The sequence below is a fragment of the Amyelois transitella genome, chromosome Z, assembly GCF_032362555.1.
Source record: "Amyelois transitella isolate CPQ chromosome Z, ilAmyTran1.1, whole genome shotgun sequence".
In the NCBI taxonomy this organism is placed as follows: Eukaryota; Metazoa; Arthropoda; class Insecta; order Lepidoptera; family Pyralidae; genus Amyelois; species Amyelois transitella.
Window position 1 is genome coordinate 9751249 of NC_083535.1, and position 27691 is coordinate 9778939.

General features: G+C 35.1%; 1 protein-coding gene across 2 annotated transcripts in view; it reads right to left on the minus strand.

The window, feature by feature from the left end:
* Positions 1-1467: 1467 nt before the first annotated feature.
* LOC106133830 (bestrophin-4) overlaps positions 1468-27691 on the minus strand; it is a 33884-nt gene continuing 7660 nt past the window's right edge. The window contains exons 2-10 of one of the 2 annotated variants that reach the window (XM_060953826.1): positions 22808-22918; positions 19039-19210; positions 8156-8285; positions 7352-7590; positions 5366-5494; positions 4037-4144; positions 2794-3024; positions 2298-2562; positions 1468-2202 (exon numbers count right to left, since the gene is read on the minus strand). In XM_060953826.1, the coding sequence (XP_060809809.1) occupies positions 1640-2202; positions 2298-2562; positions 2794-3024; positions 4037-4144; positions 5366-5494; positions 7352-7590; positions 8156-8285; positions 19039-19210; positions 22808-22918 (1948 nt within the window). In that variant the 3' untranslated portion in view covers positions 1468-1639. Of the gene's footprint in view, positions 2203-2297; positions 2563-2793; positions 3025-4036; positions 4145-5365; positions 5495-7351; positions 7591-8155; positions 8286-19029; positions 19211-22807; positions 22919-27691 lie in introns of both variants that reach the window. The other variant, XM_013333664.2, reaches the window with a different exon arrangement.

The following is a 27691-nucleotide window of genomic DNA, read 5'->3' on the forward strand; positions in this document are numbered from 1 at the left end:
ACGCGTCTGCAGTAACTTAAGAACAGTACTACTAACTAAGTAATTGAACGGTATTCTAGTCTCGAGAATAGTTAAAGGCTTAAAGCAGCTAATGAATAGTGCCGTGTGGTTCCCGGCACCAACAGAAAAAATAATAGGACTACTCCATCTCTTCCCCACGGATGTCGTAAAAGGCGATTAAGGGATTGGTTTATAAACTTGGGATTCTTCCTTTAGGCGATGGGCTAGCAACCTGTAACTATTTGAATCTCAATTCTATCAAAAAGCCAAATAGCTGAACGTGGCCTTTCAGTCTTTTCAAGACTGTTGGCTCTATCTACCCCGTAAGGCATATAGACGTGATGATATGTATTTAGCTAATGAATAAACTAACCAAAAAATGTACCACTCTCAGTTTTATACTTGATAGCCCAATAGGGTAGCAGATCTGACAGGTGGGGTTCTGATCTGGCCGCCACACAGAGCCCTGGGGCCGCAGACCATCGCTTTTGTACCAATATAGCATTGCATAGAGATCTTGTTGGCTTTTTCAGAAACACGAGACCTAAGCTTTTATAATTCGGCATTTTAACTAAAACTTAAATGAATACATGGATTAATTATGATTTATATTTAATTGATTACTTAAGAGTACCAACCTCGCGGTTATACGAGCCGAATCATAGGAAGGGTGCGCTGTTGTCGCATAAGCTTTCTTTAAAAACGCACCCTTTCTCTAATCTTTAGTATTTTGTATTACTAATCCCTCGCGTAGACATGCCATCGCCTAATGTGACTGGGAATGGAATTGGGCTGCAAAATTTGTGAATAACCCACAGGTTCTTAAATATATGTGGGGCTATTCATAACCTATAAATTTTTAGGCTTTTCTACCTTTAAATCTTATTATAAACATGTTGTCTCTCTCTTTTTGCAGTTGTACCCTCGGACACTATTCTTCGGGGCTGTGAATTCCGGTTTAGCCAAGCAGATAAACCACAAGTTCGTACTTTACTTACTTTCAGCTGGCTCTTTCTGTCTTCGAGTCATTTTAAACATATCATCCCCTTTATGTGATATCAAGCAAAGATGAACGAAGTATATAATCACGAGAATGATAATCAACACGAAAGTAACAACTACATGAGTAAATATACATTTTTCGCCTCTAGTAAACATGGATGGTCTTTGCACGGGGTATCTTTCGTTAGGCGTCATGTTATAAAATTTTAAGTCATGGCAGTCTTGTTTTTGCATTTTATAAACATTATTTTATTTATAAACATATTAAAATTATGAGCATGGCTGTGTCATTTCCTTTAAATAGGTTAAATATAAAAACATTATCTTTTTTGTACGATCATTTGGTTGTACGGGGAAGGAAACACTCATGTGTACGTTTTAACGAAAGTTTTGATTTTTGATTTGTGTAGAAAAAAAAATATATACTTAGGTAAAATTTAAATAAAAAATCTATGTAAATAAAAACATTTTTTTTTATAGAAAGCTTTACAAATCAATCCCTGCTTGTTGCATAAATTCATTAAATTATTCAAAGTTAATGGACTAACAATAATGAGCTTTCCTTTATTTAAACCGATGTCAGTCAAAATTCAACAATCACAATTAGTTAAGCACCACACGTATCTGTAATATTCGACTATACATAGACTTCTCCTCGTTTGGATCCATTTGGTTTTCTGTTGAATTCGGGTGGTGTTCCTGCACTGGCGGCGCTGTGTTCGCTGTCGCGGTCGGAGGTGGGTAGTTCTGTCACAGTGGCACGAGGGGGGGCAGGGGACCCACCGTTGGCAGGTCGATCAGCGCGAGGGGTGGACGGAGCAGACCCCACCAGAGAGAGTTGCGTCACGCCCATCGGCGACAACGTTACAGGAGAAACGACTGGCGCGGATGTCAACATCGGTGCTAGTCCCGACGGAGATAGCACGGCCTGTGCCAACGCCGTGGTTCCTGGCTGACCAGCATGCAACGTGTTATTCACAGAACCACTATCTAACTCTTGTATGGGAGAGAGCACTAAAGCCCCCAGCACAGGCACCTCGTTCTGGTAGCCCTGATGAGCCATTATGACACCCATGTTTTGCATGCCCATGGCTAGTCTGCTCTCGCGGTCGATCACCTCTTTGGTCACGTCCGGCGTGGGTATCCGAGGGCGGTTTCGAAGTGTTATGGGTACCGCTGAACCGTTACTTTTTTGTGTACCTGCGAAAGTAGATAGAGATAAGAATAGGTATCAAATAAAGGGTTTAGTAAAGTTTTTGTTCTATTGAAAGTAATTAATTTTGAATATAACTTACCATGCCTAGAATTTTGCCGATGCTGCCCTCTGCCAGACTTTCGGCCCACCAATCTCTCATAAAGAGACATCTTGTGGTGTGGGGTTTGCTGTATTGGTGGCTGACCAGCTTCGGGACTGGAATATACCACAGAATTGTGGCGATTGCGTCCAAAAAAGCCACCAGACGAGTACGCAGTCGAAGCAGACCGGACCGAACCCATTCTTGATATCTGTCTCTGAAACCAGTTCTTTCGCCGTTCTACTAAAGGCGTATCTACACTTTCCTGAAATAAGAAAAAATATATTTAGTCAATCGCCAGTTATACTCTACGTCTGGTTATACAAAACTCTTGAGCCGGTTTTTTCCACTCTGGTCACCTGGGTGACAAATTTTGTGCACTGAGGCCGTGGTCATAATCCAGAACCAGAAACCAGGGCTAATAAACCAGGGTACCTAACGATAACCGAGACTCCAGGAGACATTGACTTAAATGACAATAAAAATCCATACTTACATAATCTGCGTAAGTTTCATCATGGCTCTTCCTCGGCGCTTGGACATTCGCGTACACTGCGTCCTCGGCCTTGACTTTGTAATGATCTGCTGAACAAGGGGGCTCATGCCTCCTGTAATGCTCAGAAGCGACTGTGTATGGAAGGTCTTTGGGTACCACTTCCTCCCAGTATTGGTCTTTCAGCAGCTCAGGGTGCTCTTCATGCATCTCGTCTACTATCATGTAGGCCGCCTGTAACATAGGTATTTTTTGAAGACACAATGAAAATTTTTTTTAGTTTCCTGCAAAAGAGGACGGTGAAGAAGATTTCAAGTACCATCAACGACACATCAACTTACCCTAATTTACTATAAAGTCACAGGGGAACTTGATATGCGGTTGACTGTTCAACGGAAATGCAATTTTGATCTAATTATTTGAGTTATTAGCGGCCCGCCATGGCTTCGCTCGTGGTACTTAAGTACTTTTCACGCGGCCACGGAGCCGGTAAAGCTAGTTATATACATATATGCGAAAGTTTGTGGGCATGAATACTATATGTTTCGCCGAGCTTGCATGAAGAGAGTTATGAATGTGGATGAAGCGAAGGAAGTATGCAGAGATCGTGGCAAGTGGAAAGAGGTAGTCTCTGCCTACCCCTCGGGGAAAGAGGCGTGATTTTATGTATGTATGAATATGTGTGTGTTTGTTACTCTTACACGCAAAATTTAGTGGACTCATTTTAATTAAATTTTGTACACGAATAGAATATAATATAACATAATGGAATAACATACAAGGTACTTTTTATACCGAAATTCCCATGGGAGCGAAACCCCGCGCAACAACATGTAACATGAAATATTTTATAATATATTTTTTTAAATTATTGATTAGAATAGCACTCACTGACGCATGCGCGGTTGCTAGCCTGTCACCTAAACGAAGAATCCCAAGTTTGTAAGCCAATCCCTTAGTCGCCTTTTACGACATCCATGGGAAAGAGATGGAGTGGTCCTATTCTTTTTCTAATGGTGCCGGGAACCACACGGCACTTTACTATCATCTCTTTAACTACATATTCAAAAGGCCCCTTTTTTTCCCTGTGTGTATGTATGCGCTAATCTCGAAAAGTTGTAAACGGATTTTGTTTTGAAATTTTGGAAAGAGGGTTTTCTGAGAAAGGTTTATATCTATACATGCTATCCGTGCGAAGCCGGGGCGGGTCGCTAGTGTAAAAATAAATAGGAGGAAAGCCACTCACCTTTATATGCCTGTCTATGAGCCAGTTCAACTCAATGTCGTCATCGTCCTCCCCAAAAGGGTTGATCAACACTTCGGCCACTTTCAACCAGCCCACGTAAAAACAAAACTGAAACAAATTTCAATACTTCATTGTCGAAATTATGATAAAATGTTTCTGTTTTTAAATGTAACTTATATGAATCTAAACTAAAAGTAAATGTTTCTATGTCAACTTTACATTAAGATACTCAAAAAGACTCTACTGTTTGGTATTGAGATTCAAATAGTGACAAGTTGCTAGCCCACCACATTAGAGAACAATCACAAAATTAACAGCCTTTCCCTTGATTGGCTTTTACAATCTGTACTGAAAGAGGAGCTGCTGGAACACACAATGTTTTATCTACGCTACCAAACCAGCGCGGATGCTTTAAAAATCGACATTAAACTTATTAATCTATACCAATATACTAGTATTATAAAGCTGAAGAGTTTGTTTGTTTGTTTGAACGCGCTAATCTCAGGAACTACTGGGTCGAATTGAAACATTTTTTTTTGACTTGAATTGACCATTTATCGAGGAAGGCTTTAGGCTATATATCATCACGCTGCAACTATTAGGAGCGAAGAAATAATGGAGAATGTGAAAAAAATCGGGGAAAATTATTCATCGTTGAGGGCTTCAATAATGCCCAAAATAACTATTCCACGCGGATGATTGACGTTATAATAATCATTCCGTAATTACAACTTTCCACTTGTCATGATCCTTGTAAGTATGTTTTGATCAATCTTTTGTCAATCATATATGTATTTGGAAATATTTCGGTATGAGTAAATCGGATATGAACATATTTGTTCTTGCACATTTCAATGGAACTCGTATCGGCAGTACAAAGCCAGGGATAAACATTTATTTCTTCCCAAAATCATTATCATGAGAGCTAATTACAAGTGTCATTACCATAAGGATAACATAACCACTAAACTTAAAACTGTACTGACGCAGGCGGGGCCGCAGGCATACTCGTGTTACATATAAGCACGTCTTTATCCCTTACGGAGTAGACAGAGTCAACAGTCTCGCAAACACTGAAAGGCCACGTTCAGCTGTATGGCGTAATGATAAATTTGAGATTCAAATAGTGACAGGTCGCTAGCTCATCGCCTAAAAGAAGAATTTCAAGTTTATAAGCCTATGCCTTAGTCGCCTTTCACGATATCCATGGGAAAGAGAAGCAAGAAGAGTGTTCCTTTCCTATTCTAAAGTGTCGGGAACCACACGGCACGTACTCGAGTTATATTATTCTGATTTCTTTGCAGGTAAACCCATTTATATGAAATTTACCTGGAGCGCTGTGAACAATGGAAAATATACGTCTGGCTCGTATTTGGAGGTACTTCCTGGAGCAGCCGGCACCAACTGGCGCCCCATCAGAGCGGCCACGAAGTATGTGTACAGAGCCAGGGTCACCACCTGCAGATAACATGGGATTCTTCATCATCATTTGGTTTCAGATTTTTTTATTGACCAACTAATATGTTAAAATATTTCCATGGACGACTTAAGAGGCGATTTAATAGAATACGCACATTCATTTAGTAGATACCAATTTTGTACAATGATTCAATATGGATTCAATATGGACGCCGGAGGTCAGGAGTCGCTTCGTCGTGTAAAAACCTGATTTTGACCTAATCCAGAATCATGGTCAAAATGCAAAAGTTCTGTCTGTCTGCCTCTCTGAGATAACATCGAAGGGAGATTCCTATGAAATTATAGACTCTGTAGATAATTATACAAAAATCACACTAAAATAATTTACGTTGTCAAAATGCAAAAGTTCTGTCTGTCTGCCTCTCTGAGATAACGTCGAAGGGAGAGTCCTATGAAATTATCGACTCTGTAATTATACAAAAATCACACTAAAATATTTACGTTGGTTGGTGTGTAAATTGGTAGAAGCTTCTTAGAAGTAAAAGAAGCACTCGGTAATCGTTGGTTTAGTGCTCCCTAAGGTGGCTGTTTAAGAGTGCTTATTATAAAATAACATATATTAGCGTTGAGTTAGTATTTCTTAACACAAGTCTCGAACTTATTTCGAGGCCAACTCAATCTGTGCAATATGTCCCGTATATTTTTATATTTATTTATTTGTAAGGTTATCAATTAAGTATGAAAAATCGCACAAATATAATTTCCGTTGATATTGATATTGCTTGCTCGGATCACGTATAACGAGCGAGAAACGTGAGACGCTGCCCGCATGTTCAGATAATTGTTAAGTTATGGTGTTATCATCGGAACGAATCAACACACATGCCAATACTGCCGGCCGTCACGTCCTAGTGCGCTGTAATGCGACTCTTTTATTTTGCATTATTATCTTTTGTTGCACCTGTCTATAGCTATGTTAATTACACTTATCTAACATACACTTTTGAAGTTACAGGACATACATATAATCACGTCTATATCCCGTGCGGGGTAGACAGAGCCAACGGTCTTGAAAAGACTGAAACGCCACGTTTAGCAGTTTGGCCTAATGATAGAATTAAGATTAAAGTAGTGACAGGCTGCTAGCCTACTGCCTAAAAGAAGAATCCCAAGTTTTTTAGCTTTCCCCTTGTTCACGTTTTACAAAATCCAAGGGAATGATGTATAGTGGTTCTATTCTTAAGTTCCAGGAACAATACGTCACCATCTTGGCGTTTGTCCCAGATTTTAATTTAGTGTAGTAAAAGCTATGTAGGTACAATGTGATGTCTGTGCAAAAAAAAAAACATATCATACAAAGTTACTTATTCTAATTTCACTAAATATGTTTGTATCTTCATAAGTTAAGTGAGAATGACATGTAATCAATACGACGTAGTGCATCAGACCGTTGGTTTGAGAATAATGCGCAAATTACAATAGTTATTGAAGGTCGAAGGGCATTGCGAATGGCAGCCTCCACTCAAGCGGCTGTTGACTCAATATGAATTGTGTTGTGAATGATTGGAAGTGATTCTTTAATTTTCTTAACAAACTTATCCCAGTTATAAATATTGGTTATCTATACAACTATCTAAATATATAATAGAGGACACTAACTGGCTGTTTGGCTGACATTTTGTATTTTTGAATGTTTGTAACGAATAAACTCAAAAACTACTACACTGATTTTCACGAAATTTGGCACAGACATGAAATTGACTTTCGAGGCTGCCTTTTATTCTGGAATTCCCCGCGGGAGCGAAGCCGCGCTCAAAAGCTGGTGTACATATTATAGTGCCTATGTGGGCTAAGGGTGCGGTGTAGAGAGAAAAGATAATGTCTGGCTGGACGTACCTGAGTGTACACAAGGGGTACGCATACTGTGTCGTACCCAATCAGGGCTCCAAGCCTTCTCCTGATGTCTGACAACTCCACAAGTAGGGTCTGCACTATGTGGTCACTCGTTATGAGGCCCTCCTTCCTTGCTCTGTTGATGATGTTCGTGGCCCACACCAGAGGCATCCAGTATTTTGACATAGGACTCTTGCCGTCCATCTTTTCGAACACTTTCTTTTCACTTTCAAGCATCAGGCCTGAAATGATAACATACTTAGTAAGAATCAAATATAATGGAAAATTGATGGAAATTGATGAGAGAAAGATGGATGTACCTAAGGTCAAAGACCCCAAACAGTGGATCGCAATACGCCTTTTGATAAAACCCTGCAAGAGCCCTGATAGACCAGAAAGTGTAAGATTTCCAAAGGTTTCCTTATGAGGTTGAACCCCCAGATGTCTAGGAGGGCATCAATTATTCTTGCCCTTGCCATTATTTGTATGGAAGTCTCTAAATGCTTAGTTTGATCAGATGTATGGCAGGCAAAAAAATTGGATTCCTGTAGCAATGACCGCTTTGTCAGTGGTAGTGTGCAGACGATGGATCACTGTCGTGTCTAGGTCGTCTTGCTATTTTAGCTGTAGCAGTCAGTCAGTCAGACGGTTATTCTGGACTAGATAAATATAGTTTAATTCCTGTGACACCATAGAAGATGACGCTTCCTATGACATCGCCACAGTAAAAGTAGAAGTGGTCCTTTGACAGAAATATCACTTTATTTCTCAACTTTCTTTTACTTCTATTTCCAATAGGTTCCTTACCTGAGTCGACCACGTGCTGCCACGTCGGGAACCGTCTCTTCACCCTGAGGGATACCCTCTGTAAGGTGATGACGTAGGCCAGGATCGCGTACCTCACTATGTTCCTTCTCATCAGTCTACCTGTTTCATCCTGCAAATAAGTAAGACATTTAATGAATTAAAATGTTTTTGTTAAACTCATTGATCGCTTGCAAAAATTTGGATAATTGGGACTTTTAGGAATGTTTTAAAACTCAATTAACTTTCGAACCGTAGCTCTGATTTTGATGAAATTTAAAATATTTTAAGCATCTGTCAATATAATTTTTAAGATCGTGAAGTATCAATATAGATATTCACAATTTAACAAAAATCTAAAGTGTTCGCGAGGTTAGTTCGCGGCGAACAACTAATTGAAATCTAACTTGATATTTTTATACAATGCTTCATTTCAGTTAATCTACCTACAAGGGAATGGAAATAGTGCATAAATAAAATTCGCGATGCTAAGATTATTATTAAAATACTAAGTTAATGAATAAGTTCATTCAACAACTTCTTAAGTCATTATAAAAACTTGTATCAGTTTCTATCAAAAGTAATTTATCGTATTAGGTTTCATAGAAGCAATCTAAATAAACATTCTAAGTAGCTTTAAAAACAAGGCATAAAAATGAAAAATTAGCTGGAAATAAGCCGCCATACGCGCGCCTTACTCGAACCTTGTACTTGAGACAACATTACAAGTGCACCTGTTACAACACACAATTTATAGTTTAAACACACACATGGGTTATTACGGTCTAATTTCATGTACTTTCATTAGTCGTACCTAAGTGAAAAATATAAAAACAAGATACCAGGTTCTTATTAAGTATGTTCGTAATTTCAAAATGACAATTTTACTTTGTAGCTGTGACAACATGATGCAAGTTCAATAACGAATAAGCTTAATTATCATCATCAATATATCATATCATCATCAGAAACCTTAATAACAAGTAGGCCTTTTGAACCAATTCCATTGCAGATAAATAGATAGTAGGTATAACTATTTTCCTTTAAATATTAAATGGAAAAGTATGTAGGTACCTACAGTTTAACACCAAATGCATTTAACTATATCTATTAGAAGAGGTCCGGAGCCGGCGCAGATTTTAAAATAAAATTTATTTATTAGAACGATAAAAATATCTATAATTAATATAATTTTCTTGTTTATAAACAATATTGTTCATACGTTGTGAATCCTGAGTTGCGTCCAATGTACATAAATAAGACTTCATGAAAAAAAAAATATACGCTTTAAAATTATACAAACATCTCAATTTATTACGTAAATATCATTTTAAAATTCTGATGAACACGTCAAGGCTTATACAAAGTCATCATTGAAAAATAAATAACATTCGATAAGGTCTAAACAAAACGTCATTCCGTCACTTTGATCTCACATAATGTTAGTTTAACTTTGAAACCTTATAGAAATTAGAGGATATTTAATATTTTGTTGTTTTCTGAACGTAACTATTTATCGTGAATGTAGCCCTGCAGTGTTGAGACTAGTGGCTCTGTCTACCCCATAAGGAATAGAGCTGTAATTTTATATGTAGGTATGTATTCCATATTCTATGGTGCGGATATTCTTTAAAAGAAGTAAACAAATGACTGCGATTGTCTCAGCCGGCATGTTCGTCGATGCATGACTACCTACACCAAGCGTGCTACTGAGCTCACAATGTTTTTTCCAACAGAATTAAATCATAATTACCTAAATATGTACATTTAGTAATGTATTGTTGCACAACATTCACTGCTGCGGCGGTTCGTTACGTATCAGCGAAAACGCACTTGCTTTCGTTTTTACTCGATCGTACAATTTCTTAGTAAATCCTGAACTCATTGAGGTAGGTATATTTTCTCAATTGTATTTGGTGGCTCTCTTATCATAGCATACCTATACACATACATACATACATAAAATCACGCCTCTTCCCCGGAGGGGTAGGCAGAGACTACCTCTTTCCACTTGCCACGATCATACGTCACGTATACACCATCATCACGCATACCTATAACTATACAAATTAATACTTTTCGATTAATTTTGCAATAGTAGAAGTTCACATACCAATACAAACAGAATTAATCTACTTGTATGTATTTTAATGTATTTAATAACATAGGTACTCAATGTGAAAATAAATAAAAAGGGCTTTTCATTTATTAACTGTAAAATAAAATCAACTCTTTATCATTTAGCAAAATTTCATTCAAATCCAATTTATACTTTGAAAATTGAAACTTATAACTTTGTCAAATTAGGCCAATTTTAAGGACATAATTTTCCATTGATTGATCATGACATTACAATTAGGAAGAAACAAAGGGGTGAGAGAAAAGTTTAACTCCCTTTATCCCATCTGAATTTTTTTCATATGAGTGTTTTTTCCTTATTGAACTTATTCCCTCGGTACGGACCAACATGAAACATTGGCGGTAATTCCACCAGTTTGTCAAATTGTTTTTGTATTATTTCCCTGTCGACGGATGTTGGCGCTATCATTGTTCACCTCTCGAACATAAAAACTGCACACAAAAGGCAGATATTTATCCATTCCATCTTATAATGACATTATGTTAAATCACCTTCAGTTAATGTAAGCACCAAAATATACATTGTCTAACTGAGATGCGAATTCTCAGGGAAGGTGTTTGTGCCATTATTTCGATAATTTATAGTTAGTACTTATCTGTGAAGGTTGTGGCTTATAGCCACCTTCTTCCAACAATTAATGTTTGGGAGACAATACATGACAAATGAATGATTTTGGTAAAGTCGGCCTTCGCAATAGGTGCCTTATCTTTATAATTTCTGATTTTTCAAACGATTGCCATACATTGTAGTTTAGATAAGCATGTTCTATCAAAGTAACGCGCGTAAGATATAAAAATTGGCACACTACAAACAAACCCCAAGATCTTTTTCCCCTGTTTCCTATTTATATAAAGTACTTAGATAATTCTCATAACATTAATACTTATTCATACGTTCACAAATTAGTCCTCTTTTCCGGAGAGTAGAGGATATAACTTTTCGCTTGCCGCTTCATCTACTAACTAGACGTTTTAGGATAATATTTTTAACTTGACCTTTCGCCAAGACGTCCCCATTTAATCAAGGTAACTTCGTCTAGGCCTATCCCTTAACGTTCTCATTCACACTCTTCTTGTTTCCTACTTATTTGAATTGATGATTTGAATCTCCATGAAGAATTTCATATCGAAATGAGGTTAGCGTTATATGATCGGACGTCACGTATTGTAGGTGCCATTGTGTTTTACGACAAAACATTTTATAGACCATAAGATATATATTTATTGTTGGCAAGTCTATTATTGTATTGTAGAGACGGTTGTAAGTCTGAAGTTCGAGGTTAGGCTTGGGGAAGATTATGCTCAATAACCGAACGCGTTATTTTTTTTTTCATTTCTTTTATTTAAGTACATGAAATAAACGATTACCATCGGGTTTAACTTAAAACATATTTTGTTTTATAAATTTTCATGGCATATCATAACGTAACTATTGTTTTGTGAAAAAGTTTTATGAAACTCACTTCATTTGAAAAGGAATTTCTGGTACCTAATATCGCCAAGGAACAAGAAGTTGACCTGTCAGTCATTCACCCATTAAATTTTAGTTATAGATAGAGGTACCTTATATATTTTCTGTATTGTGAAAAAAAAGTTTGCATTTGATTTCCACTGTGTTTATTTTTATATCCTTATGCTCATTTATTTATAAACTAGGTAGGTTTTAATCATAATAAAGATTGCGGTAAAATATAACGTGATATTATGATTCATGGCAAAATCAGCGTCAGCTAGATTAGCATCGCCCATTCTACTTTAATAAGTAGCTACATTTATGCATATTTTCTAGATGCATTGCTGTAAGATAAAACAACTAGGTAGAAGATGTCTTTTGTATTCTAATATTCATTAGTATTAATAATTGTGATTATTTTATGACGATATCATTTTGTTAGTAAATATTTACATATATTGCGTACCAACATTCGCCTCTAATGTTAGGTAAGAATGGGTGGGCAAAGTGGGTGTACCTAAGATCTAAATATTTTTGATAGTAAGTACCTTCTTATGCATCATATCATCCAAACTGGGCGATAGCTATGGAGGGAAGTGTTTTAAGACTGAATTTCACTGAACGTTTACCTAATTTCACGTAGTTGACGTGGTGACGACGACGCCAAGAAATGAGTGGTTTGGGCGGGCCATGTTTGTGGGCGGCACGCATAAATATCGGAGTTTGAGTATCCTTAGCGCTTGTTTTGGCCAATTTCGGCAAGCTGGCGCTTTTTTGACCAATTTAACTGATATTCATTATGATTCTTGTAACCATGATGATAAGACGATGGTTCCCTATAGGTACCTTAATGCAGCGTTGTAATGCATCATCAAAATGTACTATTTCTGACGTGAGCATCTTAGCCCTGAGAAAAATATCAAATGTTACAATCTTAATTCACCATTATTTTTCCTAACCTTTAAGTACCGACGTGTGGTCTGACAGACACTTTCGTAGGTCAGAAAGTCTAGTTACATAGGTTAGCGAATACGTATCTCCCCGCGCTTCTCTCTACCCCTCGGTCAGTCGCCCGGCAGCGTTCATGGACAGTGGCTATGTCGGCGCAAGCGGTTCCGGTGAGTTAATGGCTTTATAAGATCGTGAGTGGTCTGTCAGACCACTCGTCTGTACTTGTGTAACTTTTTTTGAATATGACTTTTGTCAGATAATATAGTTTTTTTCTTTTCTATACAGTTGCTTATAAAAATGGATAAGTCAGGTACTTTGGGCATAAAATGAGCAACCACTAGCAAAATAAAAGTGCTCCTCCCATGAAGAAAACTTACCAAACAAGGCCTCAAAATAAAGTTCATGAAGAAATTTTAACGGAATGGCTAAATGAGAGTTCAGAATCCGACTGTGATGAAATTGACCCGAAAACTCTTTCATCTATGCATCACAACGAACAATTAAATGAAGAAAACAATAAACCGGAAATTATATCTTACTATAATTCCACAAAGGGTGGGGTTATTTCCATTTATAATACTAGTCGGCGAACACGGCGTTGGTCAATGGCAATATTTTTTCGAATGTTAGACCTAAGCGCCATAAATGCAGGTATTTTGTACAATTTCAACTCGCATAAAAAAATAGAAGACAGATCTCTCTTCTTGAAACTACTCGCAAGATCTCTAGTCGTTCCAAAAATGCAGCGCCGCTGTCTAAATAAACATCTACCAAGAGAGTTACGGTTGTCCATAAAAAGGGTTCTTGGGTCAGCAACACCAGACAATGTAACAGAAAATGAAGAAGAGGGTAGTCACACTAGAAAACTCTGTCACAACCTTACAAATGTGACTCTTGTAAGAAACATGTGTGCCTACAATGCAGCAAACCTGTTTGCAAAGAGTGTTTGTAAACTTTGATAGTTCCTACCATTTGGTGCCTTGTGATTTACAAGAAAATTGTCTTTAGCATATAATATTATATATTATTTTGCTTATGTGATTATTTATCTTTAAGAAAAAAGGACATTTAAAATGTTTTTATAGTTTTTTGATTAATAATAATTAGTAAGATAAAAGTAACGTTTTTTGTCCAAAGAATTTGAGACTGTAATTTATTAGTTAAATTATTAATAATAAATGGTTGTACTACTATTTTTTTTTTTCATTTATTCAATAACTAAATACATATAGAATTCCTAGAAATATTTATTTACATATAATATTAATAAACATAAAAGATTTCTTTATTAAAGCTCTGGTGGTCTAGCAGACCTCACGTCGGTACTTAAGTTACTAAAATAGCACGTCGGTACTTAAAGGCTAATTGAGATCTTATCTAGATAATTGGCACAGTGCTGAATGCAAGATTTTCCTAGTTAGAATAAGCGTAAATATAAGTAGGTAACCGTGTCTGCTCCAAGAAACGATGAGATTTCACACCAATTCTTTGTAACGCATGAACGCAAAAAAAGTAGAACACTGATTTTAAATAGAAATAAACCGATCCTTACGACCTTGTAGGTATAGCCATTTTGCCAAATAAACAAAATCTATGAAAATCTAAAAATGGCTTATACTTGATCGATTCTAGCTGTTAATATTATTTACGAACAAAAAAATCTTTTTTAAAATATAAGGTTAAGAATGAGTATAAAAAATATCAAAAATCTCAAAACACAGGGGCCGCGCGCAGAATTAAAAATTAGTTAATTACAGTGCGATTAAACAATTAAAATTGGCGAAGTTGATAGGGCCAGCGGTGTCGAGAAAAAATCATGTTGGTCAGGGTTGAGCAATGGCGACCTTGGCGCACGCGAGTTATTCCGTCAGCACCTCAACTATAGGAGAAATTTATAATTTATTGCACACAGCATCAGAAGCCTCCTTCTTATTAACCATTCGTCGTCAATTTTGATAACGAATTATCATTATCATAATTATTTGATAAGAATTTTGATATAGAAATATGTTTACCAAGTAAGTACCTAAATGTAACATCAAAAAAAAATGTTGAATTAATATTAGAAACAAGAAAATAAATATACAATTAAATTTGACTAACGATGACTTACTCAATTTATTGATTAGACATATTTTTTTAAAATTAAAAAATGGAATAACTAAATTCTTTTTTTGTGAATTTTGTCGTGAACCTTCATTTTTATGATACTTTTTTTTATGGTAAATTCATGTGTGGCAAGCAATGATCTAGTCTGCCACATATTTTTATATGTATAGAAAATATTTCATACAATATCTTTTAAACAAAAGTATACCTACATTATAGAAACAGGAGGCATAATGGATTGTAATGAAATAGATACAATTAGAACTAAGCAAGGTCTCTCTATCTCTGTACACCTGTGCTCTGTGCTAATTTGGTTCAGCGCTTAATTCATCAAAGCGTAACAGACAGATATTATCTTCGCATTAATAATATGCCGAGATTAATTATTAATTAATCATTATTCAAGCTAAAACTACTATTACTTACAGAAACTAGAATAATATTATCAAGATTTCTGTGGTATTAGGTACTTCTTTTCTATTTAACTCGGCTTTATTTTTAAAGACTGTCGATTCTGTCTACCCTACAAGGGATAGACTTTTTATGTAGGTATGTTTGTTCTGAAGAAATACCATAGAAATATAACTATATGATTATTTCGAGATAAAAATTCCCATATACCAGAAAAAAAAACGATAAAGTCACTTCGCAGGCGAAAAATGGATATGACAAAAATTTATTAACAAAATTATACCAGATAACGTTCGCATAGCTCAAAATAAAAATGATGCAGTCTCTAAGCAAAAAAGGCAGTAGGCGGCTGTCCGTATATAGGTAAGTACACAGATGTGTCAGAAATAGAGGAAAAAATGCATTTATTTGCATAGTATTTCATCGCTAAAATTTAAGAGTATATACTTAGAGCAACATATCAACAACTGCAATACGCGTATTTTTAAATCTAATATTTTTAAAAAAGGTATATAGGAAAGGTAACGGTGACTGACTGACTGATCAACACAGCCCACACTTCTGGACCGTTCGGGATGAAATTTGGCATATGTAGAAACATTAAAAAGTACAGTTAAGAGTTATATTGTGTCATAAACAGAACATACTTTATGTTCTATGTAAGTAACAAGTTGAACTTGAAAGTAAAGTAAGTTTTCAATGATCAGCTGCATAACATAGAGATAATATAACAATAGCAAATACTATAAAAAATGTACACGTTAGTACTGCCTTAAATCGTCTCGTTGTATCTAATCCACACTAAAATCTATGACCTAATCTGTAAATATTAGAACAACTGATAACTTCTACATTAAGATTTCCATTAATATTACTTAATACACATACCTACACTATGTAATCATAGATAATAAAAGATTTTTCAAATAAGATAAATCTGAACTCGTATTTTCATAGTGCCCGATGTGTTTTCAGGTTTTATGTCGTAGACACAATAAAGAATTTAAAACATACAAAGCTTCAAGTTATTAAGCAAATAGAAGCTGTGTAAACAATGTAAACATATACGAGCTGAACCTGTTAACAGACCACTGCAAATACCACATAAGCTGAGATAACACTCAACTTTTACGACATTCTTTGCACACAAAACACAATAAAATAACAAACAATGAATAGGATTTTAGAATGAGTAATTATTCTGAGAATAAGTTTAATTCATCATCGACAATACACTACCTTGCATGGTCACTTCCGATATGTTTGAGACTTTTCATGACTCTCGATATAATAGACTCCGCACCTAGAATTTTATTGTATTTTGAGAATTTCAATATTGAAATTACCTTCGCTGGGCATTTTACAGGAAAAAAATATTTAAGGAATTTCTTAAGGCTACATAATAGTGGAAAATCTTTGTTTTGCAGCAAAAAGGAAAACTTTAACTTTGAACTCTAGTTTGAGCATTTTATCAATATCAAACATCAGCCCAGTAAATTGATTAGACGAATCCTGCCTGAACAAGGAAAAATCAAAGGCATTTTGATATAGAAGATGTTTGTGTATAAAAATGTACGTTCTTAAAATTTTTTTTTTAATAAGTATGTTTCACAGTGTTTAAAAGTATTAGAAGAATAAGAAGAGATTTGCAGTGCCAATGCACGTAAGTTGACCTATTCATTGTGCACGTTAAATGCAAGTGTCAATCTAAATGTGGAAAGAGGTATGGCTGGTAAAATATTAATGCCGAAGTTTATTAGCAGTAGTAACGATAAAAAAAATATGATTCGATGAACTATGTCTCATCTCATTGGATCGAATAGGCAGTATCGATAAAACCGTTGTATTGTAGGCGCACAATGCAGTTGAAAAATAGGTTTAATAAAACTTCGTAACACTATTATACCTGTTATGTCTACGTCGTCAGCGTTGATTGATTTTGAATAACAAAAATATATAGGTCTAGTAAATACATTTTTTATTTTGACGTACTGAAAAATTTTGTTCAGCATCGGTTAATTAAAAAAAAAAGCTTACTTGGTACCAAAGAGACCAACAATTTGGTAAAAAAATTATGTAATAAACAATTTAATATTAAAAGTTTTTCCTGCATAATTAGCTTGGGTGCACATTTTTTTCAAGAAAATTTCGTTTATATTCGGACCATTACATATTTCCTTTATGTAACGTCTCCCGCACCAGTGTATACTACACTTATGGACAAGAAGTCAAACCAGTTGGTTATTACCCTACACATGAAGGATCGCCTTGTCCTTGCTAGCCCGCATTGGTCATTGAACTAAAGGTTGTAGAACATAGTATAATACAAGTTCAGATTTATTTATACACTAGCAAGTACGTTCAATAAGGCTTAGTAATTGATTTCACAATCCGGGAAGTAAATAGAAAATGTGCCGTGCGGTTTCCGCCAAAGTAGAAGGGGATTGCTTCATTTAATCTGGAATTGTCCTATTTGATGTTGTAGAAGGCGACTGTAGGAAGAGGAATAGGTACGAAAGAAATACCACTTTGTCAAAACTTTGTGGCTTAGTATTAGATTGACAGCAATGAGAGATTCGCATTGAGCCATTCAATGTACAAAAGCACTTTTAAGAAATAAAACGTGTAACGCGTTTGGAACGAAGTTAATAAAAATATCTACTAACTAATCGTAATTTTTTAATAGATTACTAATTGAGAATGTTTCTTTTTTAAGTCAGTTTGTAAATTGTTTTTTCGCTATTTCTTACAAGACAAGAATCTCGAATCAACTCAATCGTTTAATTGTGCCTCGAATTAAGGCTAAGGCAGCTTGAAGCTCGGTGATCAAATCAAACAGATAAGGTTTATTGATTGTTTTATTACCAATAGTTTAGTGAGCTGTGTTAAATAAATCTATTTCGATTAAAAAAATTAATCGATTATAATAATTTTTTTACCGATAAAACTAAATTTTGTAGGTAATTTAAAACAATATATTTTTAATTAATTTTTCCATTGGATTTGTTCAAGGGAATGCAAAATATACATATCTTGGGATAATCTTTCAGCCGTACCTACTAAGTAAACACTAATCTACCTATGCTTACTTAATAATATGAGATCTTCGCAATCCGACAAGTTTTTGTTTTTATATAAAAACCTTTAAAAGCATAAAACATAAAAGTACAGTCGCAAGCAAGTCAATAACCTAGGCTTAATGAACCCACAGATAATAAAAATATTATGACGCCTATTTATAACAGCAAAATATTCCTTCTTTAAAATTTAAAAAACGAAGTTATTAAAATATTTTGTCTATAATACAGTTTATGATAGAAAACACATATCTACATTTAAATAAAATAAAAAAATCGCCATCGCATAAATTTTGCTATGCATTGCTTATATTAAGGTTATAATAGGTGCTCGCAAAACACAATACTAAAGCCATACATTTAAAAAAAAAATATATATAGAGATAGTGAGTTATTTCATTACGATAAGTAACCAACAACTTTTTGTTAGTAAATCTCTTCTATAACTGTGTGAGAAGATGAGATTAATTTTGTTATTCTACAAAAAAAGACATCTTTGGCCACACAGTCAGAAGCTGCCTTTGATGTAAAAAGGTTTAAAATTAGACATTCGAGTAAGTTTATGTCGGAATATGTGTATAAAAGAGGACATTAAGAGGTCGAAGTTATTTGAAATTTGGAATGTAGGTTTCTTATGTGGTGTAGTTAAGGATAAATTTCCGAAATTCCTACAGCGATACAGATTAAGCGAAGAGTCTGTTTATCTAACCAAGGCCAAAATCAATACTTGTCTTTACTTTACTGACCGCTCCAGGGATCCCGGCTGAGATGAAGAGCGCCAGCGTGTCTGGCCAGGGCAGCAGCTTGTATTGCTCCCACCACCGCTTCACCACCAAGCTCACGTAGAAACCCAGCACGAAAGACATGGGGATCGACTCGCTTTGTGCCCCGAAGTACTGACGCACTTTTTCGAATATCCTGAAATAAAGGGTAATACATAAATAAATCGGGACAAATTACAAACATTGGGTTAACCTCGAAGTAAGTCCAAGACTTTTGCGACACTAATTTAAAGTCCGCTTTTCGCCGGGTATCAAACCCTGGATCTGTAGTTCAGAGGCAGTAATCCCCACTGCCATAAGCAGACCAATTAACAATAAGGGCAGATTGCTAAGCCACCAGCTAAAAGAAGAGTCCCAAATTAAGGCAATATAAAGAAGATAAGACATTAGAAAATAAGTATACTGCGCAAGATCTGACACAAAGTACAATATAGTAGATATTTAGTTTTTAATATTAAAAATGTTATTGTCTTCTAATAAACATTGTACAAATAAACAATAAAAAGGCCTTTGAATTCTTAAGATTACGATCAATTTTAAGTATAACTGAAGGCGGAAGCTAGTTTTTTTTAGCGATAAAAACAAACACTAACTTATCACTCAGAGCCTGGGAAGATCAAGTGTTATAAAGAGTATTGTTATATAAATGGTTTCATAACTTCTGCCCACTTAATTACATGTTTACCTATTTAATTACAGCAGGTCGCTATTCGATACCGTTTTAAATAAATCTACATGATATAAATTTAGTCGATTTTAGTACTTATGCTTATTGTAATAAAGATTTCCGTGAGATTCCGAAAGTCGAGTGTCCGAATAGCCGTCAAAGGACTGGTTTTCAAGGATGTTAAATTGATATAAAACCAATGAGTAGCTGAATGTAAGTACGTAATAAGCATGCTCATTACATATATAATGTGCTATTATGTAGAACCTCCGCATAAATTACGTAGATAGTTAATTATAAATAAATTATTTTAACAAAAAAAGAATGTGTTGTCTATACAATTATATTAGCAAGCTATAGGTAAGTCTGATTCTTAGATTATCTGCCTTGTATGAATTTGTTTTAAATGGAAATTGTAGAAACAAATTTACAAAGTTTTCGGTATTTTATCATTAGTACCTACCTGGGTGACCACAATAAGTATTAAAAACATCAAAAACCCACCAGTCGCAAAAACCATAAAAAATTGTAAAAGCACAAAGAAAAATCATCATTGCGAGGAATATATTTATACTTTTCTTTAGTCTGACTTTTATAAAGCCGAAACAAAAGATCAAAATAATACTTACAAACGTTACCAACCAAGGGTATTAAGCGTACGTTTGTAGGGATCGTGGCAAATGGTAAGAGGCGTAATTTTATATATTTATTATAAAAACATTAGTAGAGTGATCCCAATCTATTATGGAAGATAACACATTGACCGTATCATCCAATATCGCAATCAGATCAATGTAATGATGCTTGTTATTGAAACTGCCTACGTCACTATGGCTTTACAAGTCTTTGTGGCTTCGGGTCAGTATTTAATCAAATGATCGGAATCATCGAATACGGACGCTTAGACTGGAAATTTAATTTAATAGACACATATAAAAAAAAAAATTAATTTCATAATTCCGAATTCAACTTAACCCCAGGACCGCTTTTGATGACATTAAAAATATTTTTTTTAATTTTTTCGAATAAAACTTTTTGTACCATGCTTGCCATATTAATTTCGAAAAACGTGCTATATTAGTATTACTCAGTACTTTATAAGTCGTTAGATAAGTGCAAAAAATTACAAATTACGTAGCGGTTAGGTTTTTGTTTTGAATAAATTACTTGTTATTTGTTGTAGATAGTGATGTCACGTTTTTTAGCCACGCTATACCCATGTTCTGGGCGGCATGCACCAACTGACGGAAAAAGATTGAATGCTATATTTTTAATACCCGTATCTGTATTTATTATAAGTATCTAGCTAGGTATGTAAGTGATCCAACAAATAAAAATATAATAAATTCATAAGCGGTAAGAATAAAAAATATAATCTATTTGTAAAAAACTCTTTGACTAAATGACAGACAATGCACACTCTAAACTAAAAAATTGACATGTGCTTAAGTACGTTTACACTAAGAAGGGTGCACTAAAATTCCCTCAGATACGGTAAATAACGGGAATTTTCATTATACGCGAGCGAAACCGCGGTCGTCCACTAGTACTGACACATACATACATATAATCACTTCTATATCCCTTGCGGGGTAGACAGAGCCAACAGTCTCGAAAAAAATAATAGGTCACGTTCAGCTGTTTGATTAGAATTGAGATTCAAATAGTGACAGGTTGCTAGCCCAGAAGAATCCCAAGTTTATAAGCTCTAGGGATAACCCTTAGTCGCCTTTTACAACACCCATGTAAAAGAGATGGAATGGTCCTATTCTTTTTTCAATTGGCGCCGGGAACCACACGGCACAAATAGAAAAAAGATATACCTAAGTAAATAATATATCTTAATTGATAAAATTGTTATTTATAGCTTCATTAGGGTATGATTTGCATTTGTAAGATGTCAGATGAATCTATTCTTGTCATTAAATACCTGAATAGGTATTTAATGACAAGAATAAATTCAATAAAAGATTAGTGGCTGAAACATCGATACTGACATATTCACAAACTTACGCATTTATAATATTAGTAGGATATGTGCCGTGTGGTTCCAGGCACTTTAATTGAATAGAGCCACTCCATCTCTTACCCGTGGATGCCGTTAAAGACGACTGAGGATATAGCTAATAAACTTGGAATTCTTCATGTAGGCGATGGGTTAGCAACCTGTCACTATTTTAATTTCCATTCTATCACTAAGCTGTTGGCTCTATCTACCCCGCAAGGTATACAGACATAATTATATGTATGTGTGTAGGTTTAGTATACACATAAGGTACACAAAATCACACCTCTTAATTATTCGAGAGAAGTTTCCAGAGACTACATCATTTCCATGTACTATAGCCACGATAGCCGAATATTGCTTTCGTTTCATCCACGTATTCATCAATCTCTTCATGTAAATTTGTCGATTCAAGCTAATCTTGACCCGACCCCCGTCAGGACGCCCCGATTTGACTTTATCCAGCTTGAAAGTCAAAGATCTATGTAAAATAAATCGCAATCTGGTAGGTCCTATGTAATAGACGGAATCATGAATCATGTTAAGCTATGCGTCTAATTGTAAACAATTTTTTATCGCACAGAATGTTTAAAGTAAAGGCTCTCGGTAAAGTCGATCTTATGTGCACAGAGCAATGTAGTATGAGGATTTAAATCAAATAATTAGTTTCAAGTCAATATATTAGTAGTCATAGTATAAATTCTTGTATATAAAAAAGGATACATGTCAGAAAGTAGGAAACTCCTTGTTCGCTGATTTTTCTCTCAAGAAAGTAGATTCTTAAACCCGCGTTATTTCTCGTTGTATGAAAAATAAACATGGAAAACCACTCCATCTCTTTCCCATAGATGTCGTAAAAGGCGACTAAGGGATAGGCTTACAAACTTGGGATTGTATTTTAGGCGATGGGCTTGCAACCTGTCCCTATTTGAATCTCAATTCTATCATTAAGCCAAATAGCTGAACGTGGCCATTCTGAGTTTTCAAGACTGGTGGCTCTGTCTACCCCGCAAGGGATATAGACGTGACCATATGTATGTATGTTCTTTTTTCAAGCTCACCTTTGCTGCTCTTCTGTTAGCGCGAACCGATACAACAGGTTGATTGTGTAGTACAGTGTGAGGTATGCTAGCAACTCTCGCCACACCAACTTGTAGACACTGCCTCTCCATCTGTAGGGAAAACAACGCATTTATAAAATGATGTAGTGAAATAAAAATGAGGAAGCTGCATCTTATGGTTACACATCATATATAAGTATTATTTGGCGTCAGGTTTGCCGAGGAAAGTTGCGAAAGTAAGACGGCGTAGACAAGGTGGACGGGAACAAACTGTTAATTTTTTTTACATACATCAGACATGTTATAACTCTACACTTTTGTTTCAATACATTATAAAGAATGGGGAATATTTGATTCATTAGATAGTTTGTCCACGAATAATGTGAAATTTCTTGTAGTCAAATCAGTTTGTCAATTTAGTTTGACCACGCGGAAGAAATGGCCCTAAGTGGCAGGTGCCACCTGTACGATCATACGAGTATATCTCAGTTTTAATCCTAAGGTTCGACTGACAGAAAAATAATTTTGAAAAAACATTTATTTTTTAATGCATTTTCAACATTATTTCAAAATTTAGTAGTTAGTATGGCGATGCTCATCTCAGATGGCAAAATCTCATGATTTAGCAACACGTTGTAGACAAACTTAGTTATTAAAATACAGGAGACAAGAAGAAATGTCTGTAACCTGACCTCGTTGCCTTTTGTCGGGTAGGCAGACTGTGGTACAAAACGTAATAGTGCGGTGGCGAAATAAGGAAGACTTGCGTTGTTCTGCATTACGGGCCATAAAGGTTCCGCCTTGGCTTAAGATACTATTATTGTTTTGAATTTAGCAATACTTTCAGTTTTGTAGATACCGCGAGAACTTCTAAACTTTATCGAAATGTTCAAATAAAACTGGATTCAAGAAATAATAGATAGAAGTCATAATGAAAGTTAGTCTGGTGTAAAAAAGCACCTTTCCGAAATATTATGGATCATCAATAAGGTAAAACTCTTTTTGAAATCAATATAGCGTATACCTGGATTTTGTTGTTTAGAAGGAGGACCAGTGTTAATATACTGAAGATTTACAGACATTTTTTTCGACGTCTGCACAGTTTTACTTCAGACATCACAATAAACAGTTTTGATATTTTTTATTACCTACGTTATTTTTGTATTTAAGTCCCGGCCAAGGAACTGGTGATCGAAAAAATTATAATTAAGAAGCGCGTCGCGTGAAGAAGACCCCAAAACAAGCGCCCGAGTTTCGTAAAATCGTTCATGTAAAATGTAGAGTTTTACAGTTTTTGCCAGCTTGTTAGTAATTTTAACTTGTTAGCAACGCGGTTTCAAAGCTAAACTTTACCACTTTCCAGAAACTTCCCATTACAGTCTTTGAAGCCGTCCAAAAACTGATAGGTATACCTATACATATGTGACCCTCACCCGTTTCTTACACAATGCATACCTACTCTAAACAATGCATTACTAATTTAGTAAGACATTTGGGTACCTTGAGTGTTTTAGTGCGTTTGGGTTTTAGTCGTTTCCTAGGACATCCAGTCCTTATCTGACTGCATCAAGGACCGGCTCCCAAAATTTAAAGTTTCAAACATAAAACAAAATGTACCTATGTGTATTTCAAAATATTTGGAAATACAAAAATTCTTAGGCATCCTAAAATAGCTGTCATCGTCTGAGAACTCGTTTGATGCAAAAACGTCTTGTAAGTAAGTAATTAACTAAGTTTGGCGCAAAATGGGCGCAATGTTTTTGTTAAATCATTAAAATCCGGCCATTCGTTTGGCTTTCAGGATGCTACGTATTGATACAGAAACGATGTAACTTAAAATAATGTTTTTAAAAAACGCTCAGATTGTAAAAATCAATCAAATGAAAAAGATGACATGGTTTCTTATTTTAGGCGATGGGCTAGAAGACTGACTCTAACTGAATATCTGTAAATTCAATTTATTGTAGGTCAGTAGATACGTGGAGGCTATTTATTGAGGTATTCTTTAAGGATGGCGGCCTGGTTTATATTTAATTCCTTTAATATTTTTTTTATTTGTGAAGTTGGTATGGAATTGGGATACGGTGTCCGTTTTCCTGGCAATCTTGTTCGTACATATGTATGTATGTAAGTATAATGTATGTACTTCGTATGCATATGGCCTTTTCCGGTTTGGTATTTTGCCAAACTAAGCGACGCACGTTTGATTTATGAAAGCCTTGGACTTGTCCGTTAAATTAAGGCCACAACTTTTACGCGACTGCCCAACAGAATATGTAGGAATTGTTTGAGGTTAAAAATTTCAAGCGAGCCTACTAAATTTGGAAATTTTGGAAAAAAAGATTCATCCCGCTATCCATGCAATGATCTTTATCCTTTGCGAGGTAAAAGCCAATAGTCTCGACAGGACTGAAAAGCCACGTTCTAATATAAATGAAAAAAGAATAAATGATAGAATTAAGATTTAATAGTGGCAGGTTGCCAGCCCTTCGCCTTAACGATTCCCAGATTGTATATACCTGTCTATGATTTGTCGTTTATATTTATTTATATTAATTATAATTCAATTCCTAGAATTATGTCCCGGTCTCGTAGTCTTTATCTGGACCCGAGATGCGCGTGAGTACAATTCAGGAATGGATAGATTATGTAGTAACGTCAATCCATGATAATGCAGAGGGATTTAACCCAGTTTGGAATGGAGAAGAAGGAAATGTAAATATCAATAGAAAATGTTAATCTGGCTGGATTTTGTAAAATTATCATTTCCCTATAATTTAAATTAAAAAATTCAAACCATTTTTATGGGACAAATCACTTAATAATTTTCATATCTTTAGGTATCGCGATATTGGTTGGCGTCAAATATATTACCTAAAACTAAGTTTTCTGACACTTCCAAAGCAATAGTCTTCATCATACTCCGTTAGTGGAGCGTTAGTCTGAGCTGCGTTTTTAATTTTTTGGAGAGAATTTATCACATTATGTGAACACAATGCTCAAGTGGGATAGTCAGGTTTCTACACAAAGTGACAAAATATCACTGACCTTACCAATTATTGATGATAGTATACTTTCTGCTGCCTAAATATGCAGGTTTCATAAATACACGTTCAAGGTCTAAACGCTCGATCTGTTTTAACTGTCATTTGTTTCATTTTCCTATTTTCTTCTGAACACGTGATAACTGCAGTGCTTATTGATAAATTTCCGTTTTTTCTCAGCTGTAATAGCAGTATTTACGTTTAGGTACTGACATACCATTACGTATGTTAGTACATTGTATGCCAATGCCCTTTAACCATAGCCTGAGTCATTGGTCGTATTTATGATAATTTGTGGAAAAATATTGTATTGTGTATGTGCAATCATTCTCTGGAGAAAATTGTTTTATTTTTCTTCATGAGTTTCCTGATTTTAACGCATCGAGTTTTAAAATTGGTATTTGCCCATATCCACACTACCAATTGTTATGTAAAGAGAAAATATTTCTGGTTTTAAATTTGAAACGAATAAACACAAAAAACATAGACACATTTGTAAGAATTTGCAATAGATAAATATTATTTATGTATGTGTGTTTAATGAGCGAAAATAAGTCTGGAGCGAAAGTTTAGTTTTTCAATAAGTGAGAGGATATTATGTGTGTGTGTTTCCTGTGTTTTCTAAGAATCCAAATGGGTAACTTATCATACATACATAAAATCACGCCTCTTTCCCGGAGGGGTAGGGAGAGACTACATCTTTCCACTTGCCACGATCTCTGCATACTTGCTGCGCTTCATCTACATTCATAACTCTTTTCATGCAAGCTCGCCGGTTTCGGGTACTCGTGACCTAAACATTTGCCAGGACGTCCTTAATTTGATACCTACCATACCATTGGTTAACCTAACACCAACTCTATATTACTAAAAACATAGAAATCTGTATTATTATTCAAATTACTATCGGTATTGCACATTGTGTTGTTGCAAAACAAGGTGCTATTATAGATATACCGTCATTTCATATAATTAGTATTTAATGTTACATTAAGGTCGTAAATTATGATTTCATAGATGAAACACAATCGCGAATTAAACGGATTGAAGGGCTAATGGCATTGTTATGGACTAATGGGTAATAATACTATCAATGAAGGTAGGGTAAGGTTGCTTAAGTCGTACCCCCTAAGGAAATGTTACTCTAATAATTACTACAATTGAAATTAAACACAACTTCTTACATCTGTCGAATCTTTATTTAGTTGCCTTTCCATCAACGTTTATAGACACTAACAAATATTTCATCAAAATAGTTAAATTAACAATTTTAACAAACCTGCTTTCGGTACGACTAAGGCGCCTCAGTTCCTAACTCGTACCACCTATAGCCTAAGTCGTACTTAGAAAATAGACTTCAATGAAGTCATAATAAACTATATAGAAATAATACTGAATAACAAGAGATCACTTGAAACATGTTTTGGTTATCAAGAAGTTATAATATCGAATCTACTTACTAACACAGATATCACAAATATATTTTTTAATGGTAGGTACTACTTTCTACACCAGCGCATAGGTCATGTATCCAGACTTTACATTTTATGCACTGGATCATGTTTTCTTCGCGATCTTCTTTACATAGTTGGCATAACCATGATGCTTTAGCTTTTATTTTTTTGTTTTTCTTTATTTCTTCTTTTAATACTTTTATTAATTCCTTTTTCAATTTTGATTTTTTTCATATCTAGTACAGGCTTCTTCTTCTTCCTTGGCTTCTATTATAGAGCCTGGTCCATATCCTCTTGCTTCCAAGTATTGTATTTTATCTTTTTCATGCTATGTAGTATTTATAACCTGATAAAAAAATAAATTAATTGTTAAATAATTTTCTTTA